At 42.1% G+C, this 16,782-nt stretch overlaps 3 protein-coding genes across 3 annotated transcripts in view; 2 read left to right on the plus strand and 1 right to left on the minus strand.

Moving 5' to 3' along the window:
• cmpk2 (cytidine monophosphate (UMP-CMP) kinase 2, mitochondrial) overlaps positions 1-4,443 on the minus strand; it is a 4,953-nt gene extending 510 nt beyond the window's left edge. The window contains exons 1-5 of the mRNA XM_012822960.3: positions 3,608-4,443; positions 3,205-3,319; positions 2,782-2,983; positions 2,227-2,460; positions 1-1,614 (exon numbers count right to left, since the gene is read on the minus strand). The exon at positions 1-1,614 is cut by the window's left edge and continues 510 nt beyond it. Coding sequence (XP_012678414.1) covers positions 1,494-1,614; positions 2,227-2,460; positions 2,782-2,983; positions 3,205-3,319; positions 3,608-4,195 — 1,260 coding nt within the window. The 5' untranslated portion in view covers positions 4,196-4,443 and the 3' untranslated portion in view covers positions 1-1,493. The remainder of the gene's footprint in view (positions 1,615-2,226; positions 2,461-2,781; positions 2,984-3,204; positions 3,320-3,607) is intronic.
• A 1,658-nt stretch (positions 4,444-6,101) lies between these two features.
• On the plus strand, positions 6,102-9,244 carry rsad2 (radical S-adenosyl methionine domain containing 2). Its single transcript, XM_042709841.1, has 6 exons — positions 6,102-6,894; positions 7,034-7,195; positions 7,740-7,969; positions 8,215-8,364; positions 8,613-8,645; positions 8,754-9,244. Exons 1-6 carry the CDS (start codon positions 6,558-6,560, stop codon positions 8,916-8,918), a joined length of 1,077 nt encoding a protein of 358 aa, XP_042565775.1. The 5' UTR covers positions 6,102-6,557; the 3' UTR covers positions 8,919-9,244.
• Positions 9,245-9,432: 188 nt separating this feature from the next.
• Positions 9,433-16,782, plus strand: part of rnf144aa (ring finger protein 144aa) — a 30,692-nt gene continuing 23,342 nt past the window's right edge. The window contains exon 1 of the mRNA XM_012823738.3: positions 9,433-10,054. The gene's annotated coding sequence lies outside the window, so the exon portion shown is untranslated. The remainder of the gene's footprint in view (positions 10,055-16,782) is intronic.

Here is a 16,782-nt window from a genome sequence, read left to right on the forward strand (position 1 = left end):
ACCTAAAAACCAAGAAAGTTTTTTTACAGTAATCTGATGAAATTTGATCTGCGTGCATGCGCGGCCTTAAAGGATTTACAGTATATTGATCAGGACATCAGAACGTTCTGGAATCTGGACTGGGCGCCGTGCAACTCAATCCGACGTTTCAGACACAAACATGTGGGGTATGTGAAATGAACTTGAATGAATCTTGCCTGAACGGCAGCTCCATACATAATCTGCGCATATGAACACGGGGAAGACATTTTTAACGTACCGTGGCATCCAGTTGAGAAATAAAAGAATTGTGCTAATTGCCTGAGGAGTCCATCTGAGAGTGCAGTGATGGGGAAAGCGGGTTGACAGTGATCTACAGTTCTCCATTAATTGCCATATGAATAAGGTCCTCTCTCTGCTCTCCCCTCTGCTGATGCATCAGTGTAAGGAGATGGGTCACTCCGTCTTCTCCGGCCCACATCCTTGCCAAGCTCATAATTAGTAAAACGTCTAATTAATCTTGCCGTCACCAGCGCTACCACAGTAGCCGCCATATAAATGAGTTATGCGTTACACAATTATGAGGTCTGTTGTGAGACTGTGTGAGTGTGAGACTGTGTGTGTGTGTGTGTGTGTGTGTGTGTGTGTGTGTGTGTGTGTGTGTGTGTGTGTGTTGGGCTGGGAAAGAGGAGGGTAAATATATGAATTAACCGGACTCCAGCCCGGGTGTAGTTTTGAAAGTGCACAACTCTGTTATATGCCTTTATGCATTGATGGTGGGGGTGGAGAAATGATAAAAGGTCTGTTTATTTTTATAAGCAATGGTTAAAAAATCAACACCATATATTATTAAACAAGTGTTGGAACTTCTGGAAAAGCAGTAATGTGTTTCACACATAACTCTATAAATGTATCCATCATCAAAACACTGGGCAGACCAACTGCTATGCCCTAAATAATTACATGCCCAGCCCTGGCTCGAAATTGCCAAATGGCTACGATAGCTCTTAGGCTGTGTTCTTGTCCTCAGTGCCTGGAAGAAAAAGTACAGTGTTAACCTCTGTGGGCTCCTCTGCTTAAATGTAATATAAGTGATTGATGAACGCGCAGACTAAGCCCTTTAGTTTCCTGTGGTTTAGGAATAAGGCGCCGCCGAACGCTGCTTCCCAGTGAACAGTCAGAGGGCCGCTGCTGACAGAAAATACCGGCGTCCATAATAACTCCCCTCCCCCCTCTCCTCTCCTCCTTCTCACCAGGGCTGCTGTGGAAGAGCCAAACGTGTTGTGACATGTCCAGATACTGGGTCCTGATGGGCGCGCTCCGACGCTGGCCCTCTGCCATGTCTGCACCCCTGCTGTGAGCACCTTCTCTCAGAACTGGAGCTTTCTGCTGGACTTGAGAGGCTCTTCCACAACACTACACTGCCACCTAGTGGAGCTGAGGGGGAACTGGCTCCTCCCTTGGTGAGGCGGTGAGGAAGTGTGAGAGAGAGAGGGGAGAGCAAGCGAGCTTGTTTACAAGTGGCATTTGTTCTTAATTAAAAGCAGCACTTGTTGGAGCACTTTGTCTGGAGAAGGACTGGCATCCACAGTGACGCAGGCTGGGTCCTCAATCCTTCTGTAAGCTTCCTCCACTCTGCGGGCAAGAAGTGGCATGTGTTACCAACAACTGTGCTATAATTACAAACGCGACATATTTAGTTCATTTTCCCGGGCTGGGAACGGGGCTAGTAAAAAAAAGTTGTACGATAAATCTTTCTCAAATCATTTCCAGATATTTTCAGAAAAACATTTACAAACAACATGGATGTTTGCCTCGCATATTTCCCAGACTATGATATAGGGTCATAATTTGGGTTTTAAACATCTGCACTGGCCCACTGCCAGGTGTTAAGCAGGACAGTGTGTGCTTCCAGATCACTGCTAGAGTGTCTCTTCACCACTGTCCAATGGCGAACTAAATTAAGCTCTAAAGTGACCTGGCACGCTAGCAGCACTTAACTCTGACCAATTTAATGGGGCCACATAGACGAGGCAACTAATCATGTCTTCTTCCCCCATTCCCAGCCTGCTCCTGAGAAAATATTTGCTAATTACATGTGCTAAAGGGACTCCCTTATGAGTGGCTGGAGTACGTTTTTGTGTTGTGTTGTATGCATGTGTGTCTATGTGTCTGTTCTTATGTGTACATGTATATGGACATAGTGTATGCTGCCTTTATGGCTGTGTGTTGGCAGGTTCAACCTACTTCTGGCGGAACAGGTGGTTGGCTTCCAGCTCGGCCTCCTCTCGGGTCTGCTCCAGGCCTCGGCCCCGCAGCCTCCTCTGCCTCTCCTCGGGGTCGATGGTCAGCAGCAGGACCAGGCTGGGCGGCAGCAGGTCCTTCGGCCAGCGGTACACTTCTGACCTGCTGGCTGGCAGGTTTCCCACGCCTCCGCTCACAGCTGTAGCGATGGCGTATGCTGCTGTGCTGTGCCAGTACCTGAGAGAAGGCAACATGGCGGGTGAGAGGAACTGAGATGAATCAATACCGGGTTGCATCACTGTGTGCCTGGCAGGCTGGCACATGCACGCCACCACTTAATAGCCCTGTTATGTAATAATCAAGCAAGCTCTTATCATTTAAAAAAGCATTTGTGCGATAATAAAGGGACTTTGAATGTTTGTTCACCTGTAACCTTGACTGCCTCACTGACAATGTCATTCAAATCTGATTGCTGATTCAATGCAACAGCGCTATTCCTTGTTCCTGCCAGTCCTTATAACTGCATTACACTGCTCATAAATATACACATTTTCCTACCTGTCTACAATGACAGGAGCCTTTGATGACTCCCTGGCTATCTGCCCAGCGGTGATGTAGTTCCCCAGGGCATAGAAGGCTCTGCGGATGAGGGGGGGCTCACAGTCAAAGCGTGGTCTCAGTGGAGCCAGGCAGTGGGGAGGGGACCTGAGCAGCGCAGCATTCATGGCCTCCTTCAAAGACTCCGTCAGTGTTGTTTTACCTGGGGAAAAAAACGACAAACATAAATGATCTGTGTTCAAAAAATTTAAGAAACATCTAGAGTTAAAAGAAAAACAAATCATGTGATGATTCACCTCTAGCCAACATTATTCCTTATACAAAGCTAAAAAGGCAATCTCTTGAATGCTTCAGCAATGGAAGTAGACTGGCTAGTCTATGGCTAGACTTCTGAGTAGAGATTTAGCAGTAATGGTCATGTACCTGTGGCATCGAGTCCTTCGATGACAATTACTGGGAACTTGCCAGTCTCACTCAGATCTATTCGCTGATCCGCTAGATCCAGAACAGCCTTTGACTCAGGAATGATGTCACTGCACTGTACACAGATTAAGTCAGATTGTTACACAGTCAGTACAATTCCATAGATTTATGAGAAGAGTGACCATTAGGCTGACGAATGATATAATTCATTCAAATTTTTCTTGTCAGAAAACCATCGATCATCCCTTTGTCAGGCAGTGGGGGAAAAAAAGTGAACTGTCACTCGTGTTACTTCTGTTCAGTCCACTAGGGTGAGACATTTCTCTGTTTACAACACACCACCTAAAAACGACAGATCAGGTCATTTGCGATCATAGAAATATATGGAAGCCAATTTTCTCACCTCCGTCAAAACGTTATACGCTTCTTCGAAGCTGTAGAAAACGTCGTTGTTAATGATGTTTAGAATTGAGGGGTGAAGTTCCGGTGCTCCTGTTGCAATTACACAGTATCTTGTAGACATCACTGTCCCCTCCTCAGACGGAGACAAGTGTTGCTGCCACCAGACTTCGTCTCTATCTTGAACATAGGAACAGACAGACACTGCGTCCACACGCAGAAGTTCGTCAACCACCTTCTCTGTGATCGTGTTATCAGAATTGAGTTTTAAAAGAAATCCTTTAATGAACGATTGTTGTACACTGGGCAAGAATGATGACATTTCCATGATAGTGCAGTCGTCTGAGGGAATGGATGATAATTTGTTTTGGAGAAGCTCGTCGAATTTCGATCTCTGAATTCTGTCTTTGCAGCGGACGTGAAATGAGTAGACTTTTCCATCTCCGAATAGTTGTCTTAATTCATTTCCTCTCTGGTCTGTCTGTTTATCCTTGTGCAAGGCAAAATAGACAGGACCCGTCCTTTTGTCACACTCGACTCCAAAAATGCGTGAACACCACTGTCCTAAGTTAAGTATCATGCGTCTTGCCATTTTGTTGGTATCTCTCGTCTCTTGCAGACTGTGTCTTATGAGGCCGAATTACAAGCGAAACTGGACATCAACAATTGGCAAGCAACCATACAATTGGACTGGACTCGAAAACGAAACTTAAGTAAATGAAGACGGGGAAAACGAAACTAGGTGTGCTGTTCAGCATTTCTCAGTAAACAAATGACCGTGTCAGCACAGACAGCTCATGGCACACCCATGTGAGACACCTCTGATAATATTAGCCTATATCAATCAATCAATCAATCAGTTTATTTATTTGATCAAGAGGGACAGTGTACATTCATGAACATTAAAATGTAAATGCACCCAATTATAGCCAAAAGGCTAGTTTCCATTGGCAGTCCCCTGCCAGAGTGAAAAAAGGCTATACAACCTTAAAAAAAAGGCATTAACGTATATATCGAACATAACATTGACAATATATCAAAATAAAATAAAATCCCATTATACAAGCTCCACTTAGTCCTTAACCATGGGTAGAAGGGAAAGAACAAAGTGGTAAACAAAAATAATTCTACTGCTTACCCACTAATGACCACATTTTTGGTTATTTATCAACCATGTTTTGAGAATTCTTTTAAAGCAGTTGAATGAGGTTGATTCTCTAATGTTCTGTGGGAGATGGTTCCATTCCCAGGCTGACCTAACTGAGAAGACCGACTGTCCAAATACACTTTTTTTTAAAGGAATTTCAGTCTCCTCTTGCTGCCCCTCGAGTAGCACTGGTTGCTGCTGTTCTAAACTTGACTAGGCTGCATGGTGGCGGGGGGCAGGTTAAACCGGATTTTGAACATTAAACAGCAGTTTCCTGAATGTGATCAGGTTGTCCCAACTTAAAAGTCTGTACTTATGGAGGACTGAACATTGATGGTGTGATTTAGGTTTTTTGTCAAGTATTTTGAGGGCCTATTTGTAAAGAGACATGACTGGTTTAAGGGTAGTGGGATTGGCAGTAGACCAGGTGGGTAAGCAGTAGTTAAGTTGGATTTTACGGTCAAATTAGTTGTGCTGAAGCGGTCTGATGAAAGGCAGATTTGGTACGGTGGCACACACAGCAGCTTAACCCAGAACCCAGAAAAACACATACACAATGAAACAGGCGCTCGTCGGCGACCTGACTCCGAAATGATAACAACCTGTTAAATAGGGGCACAGCAGCTTGAATGAAAGCAGTTGTGCAGGAAACGTTATTGCTATGTCCCTGTTGTAGTGGTCATCAGCTCGCAGGCGATGATGAGCTATATGACAAGGCAAAACGTCTGTCTGACCACTACAACAGGGACATAGCAATAACGTTTCCTGCACAACTCCTATCATTCAGGGCCTGTTTTAGAGCAGAGATTGCTCGGCAGTCCTCAGTCTCCCAACTTGCCAAGATGCTGATTGTGGATTATCATGTAACATCCACCTTCGGTGAGGGGTGCACTGCCCTGCTACTGTTTCTGACATTACCTGTGACAGTGGCAACAGCCAAGCGATCCTTTTCCAAATTGAAACTCATTAAGACCTACCTGAGGGGCAACATGGGGCAGGAGAGGCTGAATGGGCTGGCTCTCCTGTCTATTGAAAAAGCAAATCATACATCACCACTTTTTTGTTTGAAAGGCATCGTTCTGCTTGCAGGTGTGCTGTGCCTCTGGCTGTGCTCAGTCAGTTTGTGGGTCTTGACGTTCAGATTTTGCACCTAAACTAGCTAGATCGTATCGTCTCGTCACATGATCAAATAGAGACTTGATATTGGACAACAAGATACATATTACCCAGCAATCATCTTTGCATATCTGTATATGGCAAAAATACCAAAGAAAATAAGAAATTATTCATTGAATAGTTTTTTTAATAGTTTCTAAAGTTTATCTAGGATAAGCATATAATTGTGTTATAGATTGCTACTGACTGTTTCCCCCTAAACATAATAAAAACCATGATGGAGACCAGTTTGCAATTTCGAGGGCATAGATAACATACGGTACTCCCTTGGGTTTCAAATATATCCATTTTTGATTACAGGCGTGTTTACATAACGTCGCTGTATGCCATCAGCTTTCGATAAAAGCATCCTAGTGCAACCGGTTGACGCGGTTAAGTTTTCATTTCTAACTCACTGTAGAGACAGATTACTTTGTCCAGCCTACTGTCTTATCTTGGCCTCTATCTAGTTTATGATGACACAGCATTTACCCATAAATCAGCTGCTCGTGCCAGTGTCATATTGAGTTTCGATTCCAAAGTTTGTAAACAGAAACCCGGTAGCGGTGTATAAAGAGACAAACGTCACATACTCCAGCAGCTACGAGATCAGATGCGCACATTACTTTGCAGGAATTTTTAGCTATCCATCATGTTGCTAACAACTCAGTTCGCGTTCGTTAAGATGCGTTTGATGCTTTGCATCAGCAGCATCCATGGCATTTTCGCCAGTATCTTGAAGAAGGTGTGTTTTTGGGTGGACAAGCACGAACAAGAGTCGTTTAGAACAGGCGAAAGTCTAATTGAAAGTGAGAAAAATCATGCAGAAAAGACACCCAAAGAAGATGTCACAACGCCAACAAGTGTCAATTATCACTTTACAAGAAAATGTAATTACAAGTGCGGCTTCTGCTTTCATACGGCGAAAACATCATTTGTCATGCCAATTGAGGAGGCAAAGAGGGGACTGCAACTTCTAAAGGAAGCAGGTGAGGGTTTTTTTACTCATATTTTTATTCAGTAAAATATTGCCCAGACTATTTGATAAAAAATGTTGTGTGAATGTGTCCATGAGGTGCAAAGAATAAAGTATGATGTGTTAAGGCAGTCTGTTGCATTTTCTCACAGGACTGGAAAAAATTAACTTTTCTGGCGGAGAGCCTTTCTTGCCTGAAAGAGGGGACTTTTTGGGTGAGATGGTGCGGTACTGCAAAGAGGAGCTTCAACTTCCCAGTGTCAGCATTGTGAGCAACGGAAGCATGATCAAGGAAAGATGGTTCAAGAAATATGGTAAGATGCTCTCTGTATTCTTTGCATGTACCTGCAGGGGGCGGCACATACTTCAAATCTATAGCAGTGTCACTGAGTTCTGACGTCCTTTAATCATGACAGTTTCGTTTTTTACGAAACGTTGTTGATATTTGAGCTCAACAGACAATCAAATGACACCCCTCTCTCTCGTGCTCATTAAGCACCGTGGTGATTGGCTGGAATTGTTTGTGGCTCGGTCCAAGCCACTATGTCTGTTTTCCATTTACAGAGCCAGGGCTGTGTACCAGTAGGCCCTACCAGAGTTTTTTTTAGCAAACACTGAACAGATAGATAGGACTGTCAGGAGCAATTTGATGAATTTTACAAAAAGTTGACAGGATTAGAATCTCAGAATACACCTTTATTGCTTCTCTTCAAATGTACATAGTTTTGTTAAGTGCTGTGGGGCATAATTGCAGTTCTAGCATTCTGTTTAAATGATGTGGTGGTTGCATGCATGCAAGCCCCTCTGCTTTATCAAGTTGGGCCAGGAGTATGATCAATGTAATACTGTCTCTATAAGGAGAGTACCTGGACATTCTTGCCATCTCCTGTGACAGCTTTGATGAAGCCACCAACCAAGCCATTGGTCGTACCCAGGGCCAGAAAAGCCACATTGATAACCTGTACAAAATACGGGGGTGGTGTCAAGACTACAAGGTGGCTTTCAAACTCAATTCGGTGATCAACACTTTTAACATTGATGAGGATATGACTGAAAACATCACCCAGCTCAACCCTGTTCGCTGGAAGGTAAATATTTTTGTATTCTCCCCCTTCATCCAAATATATGAATATACAAAATCCTCTCTTTAGACTACTAGTAGGTCTAGATGTTCAGTCACCTTGAAAACATTTTCATTCTAGATTTCTATTTTTTATAGGAACCACTTTTAATGTACAATGAATATAATCAACATATGTACCTGTACATATATGTATATGTTCAACATATCACCTGTATGCAGTAAGTGACTCTTGCTTTATGTCTCAATAAGGTGTTTCAGTGCTTGCTGATTGACGGGGAAAATGCAGGAGAGAACAGCCTTCGAGAAGCAGAGCGATTTGTTATCAGTGAAGAACAATTTCAGGACTTCCTTGAGCGTCACAGCAGCATTAGCTGCCTGGTTCCAGAATCCAATGAAAAGGTACATACATCAGTAAATACACACAGCAACATATACAAATATGATATTCATATTACCTATTAAGGTGATTAAGGAATGTATGGATATCATATACCATGTCACATACAAGGAACCGCAAGCTATACCACACTCTGCGTAAATAATATGTTGCCAGTGGGGCCACAACTTACTATTATATGCGCCTGCTTTGTTTAGAAAGTCAAAATATGTGCATATGCCTTTTGTTCTAAAGCCCTTCTTTTTTTTAGATGCGAGATTCCTACCTGATTCTGGATGAATACGTAAGTGAATACACAATTACAGCTGCATTTTTTGGGGCAGAGTATTTTTTTCCTTTAACTGCTCCATGTAAGTTTTTCTAATACTTTGTTTTACTATGTATTTTACAGATGCGTTTCCTAGATTGTCGAGAAGGACGGAAAGATCCTTCTAAGTCTATCCTGGATGTGGGAGTTCAAGAGGCTATCCAGTTCAGTGGATTTGATGAGAAGATGTTCCTGAAGAGGGGCGGGAAATATGTGTGGACCAAAGCTGATATGCATCTCGAGTGGTGACTCATGTTACCAAGAAACCTATAGTCTTTTGTTACGTGTGTGGTGTTTGTGTTATGTTACTATGGTTCGCATTAAACAGTTTTTCTTTAAAATGATGTATTGTTCTATTAATGTGTACTTTTCTGTAAATACATAGTATATGTAATTTATTTTTCCAATTCACTTAATTTATCAGATGAGTAATTATAAAGACTGTTTTCATGTTACCATGCATATAACCGTGTTATTATAGTGTAAATGTATCATTTTGTGTTTGTTAAAGGGCATAAATGTAAAGCTGATGTGTGAACCTTTTTGACAGCCTAAATAAAAACAAATAAATGACATCTCTTGGCCGCCAAGTGGCGCAGTCGGTAATTTTATCAGAGATTTCCTACCCTCTGAAAAATGCAGTCAGTCTCCTGCTACAGCAATCTTACACAAATGGCGTCTTTCCAGTGCGTCGTAGTGAACAGCTGATTCTCCCGTGTGCAGGATTTCAATAGTTAGGTAAATGCACCACATTTTCTGATTTCAGTTACGACAGTAACCGTTCGTTTGGCAAGTGACGCCTTTCTAACTGGCTGAAACCTAGCGTTGGAAAATTGCTTTTTAAAACAGTGCCTGTGTTTGTTAGCCTTCTGTTTGGGAAGCTAGGCAGTTAGCAGGCTAGTGGTTAATAACAAACGCATCTCTGTAAAGTACAAGGTAGACAGAAAGGTGACGTTAGGTATCCAACTAGCTCGCACTAGCTGTAAGTTAGCCAGCAGACTCACGGCTCTGGATTTTTTTTACTGGTCACTTAACGTTACTTAAGCTCAGGCTGTGTGTACTTGTTAACCGCTAGCAAATGTTTCTTCTCTCTTTAGGTCAGACTCAAATGTCCTATTTCATCTCAGAACTAAAGTCATCCATGGTGCCAGGAAGTAGCCACCGTTTGCACATCAGCTCATATATAACCTGCCATAATGCCACTTGAATAGGCACCGTTAGCTAGCTTACTTGGCTAGCTAGCGAATGCTGGCTGGCAAAGAAGCTGTTTACCTCAAACCTGATCTCCAGGAATTCAGGAAGAAGACATACCTAGCCAGCGAATAAGGAAGTTAATTTGTCAAGGTAGTTGAGTCCTCGGGGACGTCCAGTTCACTCGAAGCAAGGTAAGCTGTTATTTTATTTTACCCTTGTAAGTAGTTGCCCGAGTTCATGTTCCGTGACCACACCTGAGATAGCTGGTTCTAGTTTCAGTTGGGCTCGTAGCCTATCTTTTGTGAGATGTTATTTGTGCTGGGGAGAATATGTCACTTTTAACCATAACATCTAGCCGATTTAATGTGACAATTGCATTTTACGATCAGCTCATAATGAAACGAAGTGCCAGGTGTGTTGTCGAAGCTAACAAATGGCACGGATTTGGCCATGATCTGGCGTGCGTCCACGCCCACTCAAGTTCTGAAACATCGTATCATATGTAGGCTAGGTAACGTTAGCCAGCACTCTTGCGGAGTGAATCATTCTATTACACTGCGTTGCCTTCAGATAGGGTGACGTTCCCGCAGCTTTGCGGAAAGTTACCGGTAACCTCCATGCTTCATCTAACACGCTCTTCTCCTTTAAGTCGACATCGGTGATGATGACAACATCTACCTCACTTATTATGTCCCAACATCTTCTGCGTCTGAATGCATCTCCAGGGGGAGCATGTAAAGGTCTGAGAGCGGCCTAACTGCTTTTCCGATGTACATGGTATAGGTCACGATTCTGACAATATACTAACACCTGTCAAACCAGAGCACTTTGGATAAGGATGGGAATTGTATAGCGAACTTACTGTCGTTAACTGGCAGGTAATAGTTAACTGGGAGGCAAAATGAAGCATGTGACCCATCGGTCTCATTTGGCTTTCGCTTCCATCCATGCCTTTTTCTAATTGGACCATGGTCAGATCACTTTGGCTATGTTAACAGCATGTGTTGCTCAGCTGGGACTAAGGTTGTCACGATACCATTTTTAAAAAATACTCCCAGGCTTGCTCTAGTAGAAAATTATGTTCAGTATTCAAGCTAACATTGCCATGTGGTGTTGAATTGCAGAATTCATAAATGCATTCATTCATAGATTGAATGGAAACAGGGTGCCTATTACCACCACTTCTTGAATAAAGTGAGGTGCTTTAAAGGCATGTACACTCTGCGATCTTTCAGGCTCTAACAGCACCGGATATGCAAAGTTGTCTGGCCCAGAGGTCTTCTTCCAATGGGTAGAAACACGAGGTGTTTTTCTATGTCGTCCTTCACACATATTTAATAAAAACTTGGGTCTAAAGCTACAGTGTTTTTTAACTGGGGCTATATGACCGTATAAACATAATAGTGTTTTGAAAAGTGCCAGATGGGTCTCTCCAAACCGGTCACTGTTGTGTTTGAATATACTAAATAATGTTTCTCTTTTTTTAAGTGTGAGAACTTTTTTGGGCAGCACATAAAGGTACACAACAGAAAACAAGATGCAGTTTAAAAATGGCTTGTTAGTACAGACATGGCGCTAATATAAAAAGGGTACAGTGGAATTCACATTTTTGTCTATTGTGAGTTGGCCAGCTCTGCAGGCAATCAGCCAACCCTTTTCCAACACCTTTATTACTACTACCGCTAGGCTGCTGCCGCTGCTACTACTACTTCTAATAATATTACAATAATAATGATAACGATGACATAAAATGGGCCTTTTAAATCATGTAAAAATTGCACTGTCACAATTTAGCCAGCCTAGTTGCTGCTGTGCTGTAGAGTAGCATGACCCCACAGGGATTATCCCCCAATTTACCAAGTTGGTTGTGTCATTCTTGTCCTCTCTAAGAAAGCTCATTGTCACTGTTCCATTACTGTTCCGTCACTGGCTGGGGGTTGCCATCTTCGCTCATGAACCCACCCGTACCCTACAGATAATTCTGCTCCAGACAGGCTTATTAACGGTTTTCAGCCGTCCTCAGACACAGCAATTTGACTTCAAGTGGAGATGAACCGAGTCCAAAATTTCGTGTGCTGAGAGTTAGATATGCTTTGTGTCTAAAGCTTCTGTCCCACACCCTGGAGCACTCTCTCATGAGGTTTCTATCAGGCTTTTAATCGCAAAGAAACTGCAGGGCTTCTGTGAGTGTGGGTAATACTTAAATGTTTAATGATTCCTGTAATGTTTATTGCTCAGTAGACCACTTTGTTTAATGGACTGCATTCGGGTAAACAATGAGACAATATCTGCTTGAATTGATGGTAACATGAGAATACAGCCACACAATAATCCTCTGCAGGGAGTTAATGCAATTGATGCAAAACTACAAGCAATAGGTTTAAATTCTGTGTTCTATGTGAGATTTTTTCCCATTAGTAGTGATTGGCTGTTTTATTTAGACTTATTCCACAATTTGTACTCCTTTAGCATGAGCGAGGGGGTTTATTTTTATTGAGTTTTCTTTTTTCTTTTGCAGAAGAGTTAGGCTGCGTTCAGATGTCTGTGATGGTAGTGCGTTAACCTGGTGGCAGCCCTAATGACCTTCATTTAAACTGCTCATTCTGTTTCATGTAAAAGTATTATGAACAACAGGAAGGAGCTTATCAGGGGATAACAACAAATGAGCAGAGATAAACACAGTGGGGATGTGTACTTATGTTATTTGGGCCAGGAACGAGAGCAAAACAGGCTGCTTTAGGCCTAGATAAGCTCATTACTCATGCTCATCTGAAAGGTTGCACTTGCAGCACTATGGAGGGTTCATCACGGCATCTCCACCTTCCCTTTTAATGCATTTTTATACTCATCCTGGCTGTTAGCGGAGTGAGCTTTAACAAGCAACTGTTTAAGCATATCAAACACAGGCGTTGACAGGGGTGAACAGGATGTGAATGTGTTTTTTTTTCTTAGGTAGCACTCACTTTTTATGCCCCAGCCCTGGGAGACTGACTCTTTCTGTTAGTCAACATCTGCAGCCTAGAGTCTGGTGTGGGAGAAGCAGAAACGGCATGGAGTAGGACCGCCATGCGCTTGCCTATGGATAACACTTTTGGGGGGAATAAAAGTAAGACTGGAAATGAGTATTGACCAGTCACAATTGACCTATGGCTAAGCCCCGCCCCCTTAGTTACTGTTGCTAACTCGGACAAGTTATCAGAGCTGACTAGAGTTTACAATGGCAGCTATCAGTGTCAAAACGATATCCTAAGAGGCTCTAGACAACTTTTGGAGACAAAAGAACCTGATTTCGTCTAGAAGCCTTCAAAAGGGACTTCATTATGCAATCGAGGGATATGTATACAATTTAAAACTAGATATGGTGGATAACAAGCTTAAATTTGAGGCGAAAATGTACAGATCACTATGCAAGAGGGAGAAGCCTCATCTCACGGTCATCACGATTGCAGATAAATACATCCAATACCAGCATTGTTCATGCACCGCAGGGAAAGATTAAATTAATTTACCTTCAGTTAATTTAACTAATCTGGAGAGGCACTGAGATGTAGACCTACGTTTATTATAACTAGCATTAACCTGCCCTTGACAGGACAGTGTCCTAACTGTCTAGCTAGCTATCGTAACCGGTAACATGCGTGTGTTATCGGCAAATGTTCACGTTGTCATGTTAATTCATTATTAAACGTATGTGTACTTGTGCATATTGATTGTTTAATAGAATGGCTGATTTTTAACAAACTGTCCGATAACTGACATAGCTACGCTAGCGCACCTAGTGAATAGCTAACGTTAACGTTAGCTAGTTTTAACCGTTTTTGCCAGAGATAACTTGCCTAAGCCTAGTATAACATCAGTGGTGAAAGTAAGCCGGTACTGTCAATGACAATAATGTGAATAATGAGTATGCCTATGATCATGTAGGCGTAGTTGATTGCTTTAGCAGAGGAAAAATCCAACCTAACAAGAGTATGGCAGATAGCTAATGAACGTAGAGTTGACTGTGGTCTGCCACACAACTGAATCCACCGGAGACATTTGGCCCTGCCTTGTTTTAGTTTGGGAAATGGGATCAAATATACCCCATTGCCTATCCTCTCATGATACCTCGTATAAGTGTTGTATCTACCCCATGCACATCGTTTGACCATTTTTGTTCAACTTACATTACAACAAACCCCATAAAACAAGTGAAGAATCACGGTTTCTAATGCTACTCTATGGAGTTGAAAACTCAAGATGTCCGAGTGCAGTTGTTACTAAACTGCCATTGGCTCGTCTGCGTTCGAGGGGCGGGGCTTAGCCATAGGTCAATTGAATCATGTCTGTTTTAGTGTTTGGAATTGAATTGAATTGAATTTTTGAAATGCTATGGATATGGAATTGAAACTTGGACCTAGGAAAAACAAATCGTGGTGATTCACCGATGATGGATGATATTATGACCAGTCTCACTTGTTTTGTCACTTATGTCTCCATGGCATTTTGTGACCAGTTATGACCAGAAGCACAGTAAGCCATATGTTCTCTGTACATGAAATATGGTTGCACTATTATTGTTCAAGCTACTTGCTGAGGTTTTAAAAATTCACTCCATCCCTACAGTAGAAAGCTCCAGTTCCCCTTCAGTCGTTAAAGTAACACTATGCAACAATCTGACACTGTTTGAGATATGGTTTTATAGGCAACTAGTTTAGGTACCATCCTCAAATTCATTTTGATAGTATATATATATTTGATAGTATCTTTCCCACTAGCCATCCAGGATATGCACTATGTAGTTCTGGGTAACGGGCTGGAACACCCTGCAAAAATGGAAGATAGCTTTCACATGCATGACATTTCCAGCTAAACTGCCAAAAGACACTAGTTAGTATGTTGGCAAGCTTCTATCAGTGTCAGCTGGGCTGTTGGTGGTGTTTGCTAGGTTTTTGCATGCCTTTTAGTTAGTTAGCTTACTAGTTTTGGAACAGAACTCCGTATTGCTGCTTTAAATGTTCTTGATATGTGCTTACACCATCTGCAACTCCATCTCTTTCTTGACTCGCAAATGAGTGGCCAGTGGATGGCTGTCAAGATTGTTCATGTTGATGGAGATGGAAGTGACCGATACCTCAGAGTGCTTCAGAGCTATTTTCCCCCTAGCCAGTTGTTGGTCTTCCAAATGAGAACTTTGTAGCAGTTCAGGCCCAACTGTAGCTCCCCTTAACAGGCCTATTAGTTACTGCACGGTCAGCAAGTAGATAAGCACACGTGTCAAATGTCAAAACCTTTTTAGCGATGGGGCTTGTGTTGCTTGGTTCCACAACAGGTCACAGTTATTGTTTTGCTGGCTTGTAAACCAGCTCGAGCTTGGCTGTTCATCTAAGACAACTACCTAGACAACAGTTAAGCTTGATTTTGTCCTCGGAAGAGAGAGTAGCGATCTATGAGACAGTTAATGCCTTTGCATATTTATGCTTGCAGCTTTAGTTGTGTCTGAACACTGCATAAAGACCTTTTCTCAGGGTTGCCATTATTTTGTCGACAGCCTACTGGTGCCTCTGAACAGTCACTGGTGTAGTGATGTAATGGCATGCGTACCTTAGTACCGTAATATTTCATGTCATTTTATAAAACAAACCCATCTATTGACCGCACCTGTGTATTAACCGCAGTTTATTCAACATTTATGCTTTACCTGGCAGATTTACTGTGCGTGTTACTAACGATCAGGCGAACGGCCGCACCCAAGTATTAACCGCAGAGCTGCAGAAATGTTATAAAATCAATTTGTAAACCGTGGTTACTAGTCAGGAAATTACAGCATGTATCCCCATAAAAGTGGTAGGGGGAATTTGAGTCCTAATCAGCGACCCGCAGGAAGATTGCGTGCTACAGATATCCAAGGATTTAGCCCATCATGAATTTCAAACATCACCCATGGACAGTGTTCCTGTGAAGATATTTGATTTGAAAAGACATCGAAAAAATCGATTTTACGTGCAAGCGCCATTCAATTGAGGAAATACAGAGCCACTGAAAGTACTGAGAAAATCAGGCCTGTGTTTTGTTCTTGACTGTGAAAGAACAATTGTGTAATGCTCTCATGACTGAAGCACTGTAGACTCCAGAGAGAGGAGTTGAGAGAGCGGTAGTGTTGAATGAAAAATGGAGAGTGAAATTGAGGTCAAACTCGATGGGTGTAGAGAGAACTGCGAGCGAAGATCCACAGTTTGAGAATGAAACGGGGATGGAGAGGGAAAGGGAGGTTGTAAAAAGTGACCTGTATAGGGGTGTATCGCAAAAGCGAGAGAGAAAGAGAGAGATGGAAAGCTAATGATGCAGAGTCTCTCTGACAAGCCTGGGTGAGCTTGGTCTCTCTGAAGGCACAGGAGCTCGCAACACTCTTGGATGCTGAACCTGTTGAACGGAGATGATGTAATCTGTAGTAGGGCTGAACGATTAATTGCATTTGCGATTTAATCGCGATATGATAGAACGCGATTTTCTAACCGCAACGTTCGCGATTAAAAAACGTGGTCACAAAAAAAAACCCAAAAAAAAATTAATATTTTTTTTTTTTTTTTTTTTTTTTTTTTTTTTAAGATGGTACATTTTGCACACAGTGTTTAAAAAGTGCATGCCTAGTGTTTATACTTAAAATTACTTTTTTTAAATTACTTAAATGCACAGTGGCAAAGCCACCGATTTGTTGTTCTTGTTTCTGTAATGAGCAGTTAAATAAAAATTTAAAATGTGGGAAAGAATATTTTACGCTAAATGTATCTAATATTGTGTTGGTCATATTTAAATCATTCATTACGTTTTGTTGGGGAAAAAAGAGGATAAAAAAAAAAATCGCATATCGAATCGCAATCGCAATATTTTGGTAAAAAATCGCAATTAGATTATTTTCCCAAATCGTTCAGCCCTAATC

The sequence above is a fragment of the Clupea harengus genome, chromosome 14, assembly GCF_900700415.2.
Source record: "Clupea harengus chromosome 14, Ch_v2.0.2, whole genome shotgun sequence".
Classification (NCBI taxonomy): domain Eukaryota; kingdom Metazoa; phylum Chordata; class Actinopteri; order Clupeiformes; family Clupeidae; genus Clupea; species Clupea harengus.

What these genes read in the sequence shown, in the direction of transcription:
- rsad2 (XM_042709841.1), top strand. Translation starts at nt 6,558, where the DNA reads ATGTTGCTAACAACTCAGTTCGCGTTCGTTAAGATGCGTTTGATGCTT. An exon ending in TTCCAGAATCCAATGAAAAG is followed by an intron (nt 8,365 to 8,612) that starts GTACATACATCA and finishes TCTTTTTTTTAG; the next exon opens with ATGCGAGATTCCTACCTGAT. An exon ending in ACCTGATTCTGGATGAATAC is followed by an intron (nt 8,646 to 8,753) that starts GTAAGTGAATAC and finishes TGTATTTTACAG; the next exon opens with ATGCGTTTCCTAGATTGTCG.